Consider the following 7,651-nt stretch of genomic DNA (forward strand, 5'->3'; position numbering starts at 1 on the left):
AACAAAATACAAAAAATTTTCATTATCTAGGTACATATTAAAGATTAAAGAAATACGTAGAGATTTTTTAAAATATTGATTTTTCTCAAAACGGCAGCTTTTTTACGAAAAATTTGTATTGACAAAAATACAAAATTTTGTAAAAATAGCTACCATTTTGAGAAAAATCAATATTTTGAAAAATCCCTACATAATTCTATATAGTCTTTAATATGTAGATAATAAAAATTCTTTGTGTTTTGTTCAAGGTCAAACCGTGTGCCTGTACACCGATTTAAAGAAACAAAAAAAGGGAATTTGCAATTCGACCAATGCGCCATCATTTTGTACATAAAAAAATAAAAAATATTTTTTTAGTTTCTTATATATGTACATACACAATGTCCTCTAAATAATTTTTAAATAAAGTTATTTATTTGCCTACAAAAAAATCTCAAACTGAGGTATCATTTTAAGGCTCAGGGGTGGTGTAACCCCTTAACAAATAAGAAGTTATAATGATATATAAGATGGTAATATTTTTAATGACTTACCACACGCGCGCACATTGTATGCGTGTATGTGTATGTGTGTGCGTATGTCGTGCGCGTGTGCGTGTTGTTTGTGATATGATATGTGTGCGCGTGTGCCTAAAATTGTAAAAAAACCATATCATTCATCAATTTTGCATGAATTAATGTGAGCACATTATTGATTGTGAACATTTGAACTCAAAAGCAATGTATATTTAAGATAGTTTTTGATATATTATCTTAATAATTATATAACTATACTTCTATTTTTTTTTAGTTTGTCATTATTAAAATATTTTGTAAAAAATTTTTATTTTATTAAAACAATTTAACAAAAATATTAAATTAATGTTTGTATACACATTATTACGTATTTATCTCATTAAAATGCACAAAAATTTCATAGTAAATAATGTAAATTTTATTACTTGTCTCTTAAAAAATATAATAAAAATATAATCATTTTAAAACTTTGAACATATTACTATTATAAATTTATGAGCTGTCCTAAAAATCAGGATGTATCAGATATAATGACATACTTTAATCAATTTTTAATTGTTTTTTCCTCATAATATTGAAGAAAATCTCTAGCCATCGTAATTTTCATAATTTAATTATTTTAGTATATCATATGTCTTTATGTTATTTCTATTATATCTTTATAATTGTAATTATAATTATTATAATATAATATCTTTATAATTGTTATTGTAATTATGACTCAAATTATAACTATATTAAAATAAACTTCTCTATTATAAAATTAACGAAAAAAGGAATTTAGGCAATCTAATTTGAAATATTTTTCATTTAAAAATTGTAGTCTTTATACTTTAATATTAAAACTTTTGTTTCCATGATGTATACTCAAGAAAGTTGAATGATTAAGATAAGATCAGATAACGAATTGAATTATATTTTTAATTTTTAAAATTATAGTTATTTATTTATTTATTAAAAACACACGTTTTGAGAAATAAGCAAATACATTAAAAATTATAAATTCTTTAAATTTTTAAAAATTTAAATTTATTTATTTAACTGTATCTTAGGTATATTATAGATATATATATAAATGCTACCATTATAAAGAAACTTTTTAATCTTTTTTAATCTTTTATTTTAATCTTTAATTTTATCTTCAAGATATATAAAAATCTTAAAAATTGATCTGCTCAAGATATCTAAAATAAATAAATTTAACAGTATTTTAGTTTTATAACATTGTGTAATCGGAATTTTATTATATTTAAAATTGATTTGGAACAAAATGGCAATTATTTTAATTCTATTTTTAAATGATTTTAATCAGTTTTATCATAAACTAGAAACAATTTAAACAATTAGGGAAAATGACATTTCAGAATAATATATTTGTGGATATATTGTTAACAATTTCATCAGTTTAATAGTTTTTGATAAATCTTTACAATCAGTTCGATAAATGTTTTGAAAAAGGTGTGTTTAAAGTTTAAATATATTTTTTAATAAAAAAATTGTTAATATTTTTAATATGCTATGTTACATATTTATTATAACTTTTATACGCAAAGCAGTTTTTTCCATTAAGTTTTTTTTATTTTGGATGAATTCATATGTCGCGTATATCACCTCTTGTGTATTTAGATTCTTAGAGGTGTTTTATTCAGTTTTTTGCAAAATTAAGTCAAAAACTTGATTGCATATTAATATTCTGTAATTTATAATAGAACTGGAATCTGTTACTAAATGTGTAAATAGCAATATATGCAGTGATTTCAATTATTTAAATATTACAAAACGAACTTTTTGGGCCAATTCACGTTTACAGCGCTATCAGTGCGCTTATAATCAATTCGATTTACGAGTGTTTTTTATGATCGAAGTCAGATTTTATACTTCACATAATCATAGTGATTCAGAGTTATTATTCTAGAGTAGTGTGAGCGTTTATGTCTTTTGCAAGGGAAAAATAGGTCCAATATATAAACTTATTAGAAATATATTTATAAGCGCTGTGAGCATGAATCGGACCGTAATCTAGATAGAATAATTTTTCGAAAATTTAACATAGAAATTTTTGCTGCTTTAAATGAAAATGATATTATTTTAAAAATTATATTAGATTGATATATTTTTGTAGCTGATTTTTAAGATATTTGAATACAGTTCTTTTTTATGTACCTACATATTAATTAATTTAAATTATTTTTATTTTAATTATGTAAATTATTTAATTTTCCTATTGATTTTATTTGTATTAATTATCTTGGTCTCTCAGATAGTAATCTTGCGGTAGATTTTTGTAATAAATGATCCATATTGTATTACTCCAATTAAATGTTTTCAATTAAATATTTATTTTTTGTACAGACATTTTATTTATAATTTATATCTGTTTAAGTGTTTATTAAATATGTTGTTAGCGTATTTTTACCCAATTTTTCTTTTTTTGATTAAGTATAATTATTTTTTTCGTTAATGTAATTTACATATTTCTTTTTTTTTTAATTATGACTTTATCATCGCGCAAGACTTTAAGTTTTCAAATATTTATCTTTGTGACTTGTCTTGGACTATTGAGAAGCATTCTCGAAGATATGTATTTTAACTTGGCTATAGCTTTGAATTTCAAACCTCTAAACTTTAGAAACTTTGGAAAATTTATATTTTATTAGTTGAATTTCAAGATAATAAAAAAAAATTAATTTTTTCTGTTATTTTAATGTTGTCTCCTTAATTCAATAACATTGGGATACCTCATATGTACACATATAATTATAATTTTAAATAATACGTACAATATATACATTTAAAAATATAACGTAACTTACGATACACTAAATGTACAACTAAAATTTTAGTATTGGACACCTACTTATTAATATTACAATGCACAATATGGATTATCCTTTTGTATATAGTATATATAATATAATACTTTCAGTGGTGTCTATGGCATGTTATGGAATGAGTAATAAACATTCGTGTTAAACGTATTGTAATCGCATGATTAGTGAGTAACATTTTGTTGAGGTTGATATTGCTTTAAGAAATTTTGTCATTCCCTTAATGTGGCTGATACAGAAAAACATTAAAAACAAACTCTATAAATACAACAATAGCGTATATAACAATTTTCCTGAATTAGTCTTAGCACATAGATATAATAATCATAAAATTTGATCACGAAGTGTTTTGCATAGAGTTATACAACGTTCACACTTCGGTTTTTACAATACACAAGTAGCTTGAATGGGGATTAATATAATACAATGAGTTGATTGAAAATTATTGTAAATGTTATTTTAGAGTTCGGAATTAAGTACGTGGCAACGACGAGTAGCGGAACTAGGTGGACGCGTCGCCGAGTTAGAGGAAACACTATCGAAAACGCAAAAAGATCTTTTGAAGGCACAAGAGGCAGGTCTGAAACTACAAAGAGATTTGCGAGAAAACGCAGCGCAAAAAGAGGACCAAGAGGAGCGAATAGCGACTCTAGAAAAACGATACCTCAATGCTCAACGGGAGTCCACTAGTCTTCATGACCTCAATGAGAAGCTGGAGCAGGAGTTGCAGCATAAAAAGGCTCAATTAAAGGTAAATTACACATTAATCTTTATTTTGTCTTTATTTATTTTACAATTATAACACAATCACTTTCTTACGAATAACTTAATTTACTGAAGCTTCAAGAGGAAAAAATTGCGGCTATACAAGAAAAACTAGAGCTCGCTGAACAGAAATTAGCTCAGTACGCTAAGTTACCAGAAATGGAAGAGCAATTGAAGCAAAGGATGGAGGCTCTGACGCAGGTGAGGAGGCCCAACCAGGTACGCAGGGGAATCATATCATGTCACATCATCAGCTCTTTCTTTTTTTATTCCTCTGCACTTTAACATTCCTAAAATACGATTTGTGTCTAGACAGCTTATCTTTCTTAACATGCATTATTGTCACAGAGTGCTCTTGTTATATTTCAGTTAATTTTATCAAACAATAATAATTTGCTGCTCTGTCTTGTACTACTGTATGTATGATACACAATAATAGCATTCAACATACAGATCGAGTATTTTAGTGCACCGCAGTGCGTCTTTGCAATATTTACGCTGAAATACACAAATTGCTAAATATACATATATATATATATACATATATACGAGCCAAATTTACAGATTAAATTTATTTGCTTCAGGAATTTCTAGTTACATGGTTTCTTTATATATTTTTGAAAATTGATTATGTCTTATCTTATATGATTTGCAAATTGATATAATGCAGCATGAATAGTGGAACCTGGTCAACTTGGTCTGTATCAAATCTATTCTGGAAATGATGGATATGTTTCAAACATCATAATTTATAGTTTATGAATAGTGTGCCACTTTTTGAATGTTTATTAATATAATATATTCTTTCTTTTTTTTTTGCTCATGGACATAACACGCTTTTATTTTCTTACTATTTCTGTCATAAAATATCTTATTTAGATTATACATATAGAAAAATTAGAATTGTGTGTGCGTGCGTGTGTGTATGTGTGTGCGTGTGCGTGCGTGCGTGCGTGCGTGCGTGCAAGTGTGTAGGAAAATGTATAAGTTATATTTATTATTTGCTTTGCCTTGAATTACATTTTAATATGATCATTCTCTATCCATTCTATTTCAATCGATTGTGAGAATTAACATTTATCATGAGACTTGACATTTATTATTACCATGAAGTTGAAATTATTTAATTTGTTAAAAGTGATAAGAGAGTTTCTTATAAATAATAAAGGCTTTTACATTAATTATATATAAATTAATTATATTATAAAAATTGTTAATATTATCAATAAATCAACTGATAATAAATAATTTTAATTATGTAAATTTAAGCAGGCTCAAGAGAGGCATGGTAGTGCGGAGGATAGAATTCAAAGACTGGAAGCACAATTAGAAGAAAAAAATGCAGAAGTGATGCGTGTTAATCAACGGCTAAAGATGAATGAGGAGCATAATACGCGTCTTAGTACAACTGTTGATAAACTTTTATCTGGTAATTTTGACTTAATATTTTTTCCTCTCAGATCCCCCTATAATTATTTGCAGGATTATTAACAAAAATTATTTAAGTATATATTAAAGGTAAACAAATAGATTTTGCTGTCTAAAAGAATAACTTAAATAATACATGTATACCGAGGGGGTAACCACTAAGAAAATAGATGTATGTACACCTGGACTTCGGACTTCACGGACTACGCAGGACTTCACGGACTACGCTGAATTCCGTTGGACTACGCCAAATTTCATCGGATTACACCGGACTTCATCGGACTTTATGGACTACGCAGGACTTCACGGACTACGCTAAATTCCGTTGGACTACGCCGGATTTCAATGGAATTCATCGGACTTTGTCGGACTTCATCGGAAATTTGAGGAATTCATCGGACTTCAAGGAACTCAACAGATGCCTGACGGGTTGTACACCGGAATTCAAGAGTGGTTACCCCCTCGATGTAGACTTAGAATTAGTTATTTATTTTTATCAGTAAATATATACCAAAAAGTAAAGTGACATTAAGTTAAGAGTTTAAATTTTTTGTTTAGAATCCAATGAAAGATTACAAGTACATTTAAAAGAAAGAATGCATGCGTTAGAAGAAAAGAATGCGCTTACTCAGGAACTCGAAAAAATGAGGAAAGTGGCAGAGGATCTGCAAAATGAAAAGGCTGACATCGTTAAAGAATTGGGCAAAGCGCGTCTAGAAATTGACAACGTTAAAAGACAAATGCTCCAACAGGAAATTGCATTTAATATTCAGCAAACAGATGCGTTAACAAGAAGTTTGTCACCAAACGCTGTGGATCCAGGCTCCTTTTCGAGGAGCGCAAGTCATAGCAGTTTCGACACACACTCATTGCCTAGAAGAGGAGGTAAACGATCTATGGAAGATGATTCATCGAAGGTATTGTATTGTTTATGTCAAAATATAAAAAGCACTACTTAATCGTATGTCTAAGAAAGGTAAACATGTATAATGTTAAATGTTTGGATACTTTAGAATTATGTTGCACGGACTTTGGCGGAGCAAGAGTGGGAAAAGTTGCAACAAGCGCATGTGCTTGCTAATGTCCAACAAGCGTTCGATGTTTCGAGTGACGCAGAAGATGGAGATAACGAAAGTATTTTTAGTTGCGCGGCAGACGTAATTAGTCCTACTGGTCATACAGATGCCCAAACATTGGCATTGATGCTGCAAGAACAATTGGATGCCATTAATAAAGAAATTAGATTAATTCAGGTAATTGATATACAATAATTTATGCATATAAATCTGTTTTATATGAATTCAGATATTTTAAGGCTTCTGCCTAGACAGCCACGAACTCTGTGTTAACGGTGGTAACACTATATCGCAGTAGAAATTAGAAACTTGTTTGTCGTACTATGCCCGTTCTATAACACGTCATATTAACAAGTCGTAATTCGTGATAATTCTACAAAATATGTTGTATGCCGATATCGTAAGCAGTAAAAATTGATCAATCACAGTCCAATGTTAAGAGAATACTCGACTTTAAGAGAATAACGAACCTACTGTGAAAAATGTTGATGACGCCGTTTCTTTATTATGTGCTTAATTGTGAAAATGTGATTTGTCTCGTACTTATCAAAATTGTAAAAATGGACGGAAATTAAAGTTATTATTGAATATATATAGAAGCATGTTTTTCACACTTTTCAACAGCAAATCGTAATCTGCTGTCAATCTTCTTGCTTAAATAGGTTTCACTTTACGTGCCTTTTATGACTATTTACTGATTATCAAGGGAGAAAAGGATAATTTCCATACATTTTTACAAATTTTTTTTAAGTGATCCCATTTTTTTTATTTTATCCAAATTCTCTTTATTTAAAAATGACTCGCCACAAACTTTTATGTGTCATTTTTCGCTTATGACGTCATGATACCAATATGACCGCGGTGACTAGGTAGGAGCCTTAATGTAAAAATTAATGAAATAGGTTATCATATACATCCAACAAATTACTTTATATATATACACTGCTCAAAAAAATTATGGCATAGAAAAATTTTGAGCAAAAATTGGTCAACTTTGGTAAACGGTAACTCCGCGAAAAATCATCGTAAAATGATGAAT

At 28.2% G+C, this 7,651-nt stretch overlaps 1 protein-coding gene across 15 annotated transcripts in view; it reads left to right on the forward strand.

Annotated features, from left to right (window-relative positions):
- Nucleotides 1-7,651, forward strand: part of LOC105450906 (liprin-alpha-1) — a 45,552-nt gene that overhangs the window by 13,179 nt on the left and 24,722 nt on the right. For 12 of the 15 annotated variants that reach the window (XM_011691013.1, XM_011691022.1, XM_011691024.1 and 9 more), the window contains 5 exons: nucleotides 3,807-4,094; nucleotides 4,184-4,327; nucleotides 5,378-5,537; nucleotides 6,095-6,453; nucleotides 6,550-6,789. In XM_011691013.1, coding sequence (XP_011689315.1) covers nucleotides 3,807-4,094; nucleotides 4,184-4,327; nucleotides 5,378-5,537; nucleotides 6,095-6,453; nucleotides 6,550-6,789 — 1,191 coding nt within the window. The remainder of the gene's footprint in view (nucleotides 1-3,806; nucleotides 4,095-4,183; nucleotides 4,328-5,377; nucleotides 5,538-6,094; nucleotides 6,454-6,549; nucleotides 6,790-7,651) is intronic. The other 3 variants (XM_011691014.1, XM_011691017.1, XM_011691018.1) reach the window with 3 other exon arrangements.

This window comes from Wasmannia auropunctata, unplaced genomic scaffold, assembly GCF_000956235.1.
Source record: "Wasmannia auropunctata unplaced genomic scaffold, wasmannia.A_1.0 LD336053.1, whole genome shotgun sequence".
Classification (NCBI taxonomy): Eukaryota; Metazoa; Arthropoda; class Insecta; order Hymenoptera; family Formicidae; genus Wasmannia; species Wasmannia auropunctata.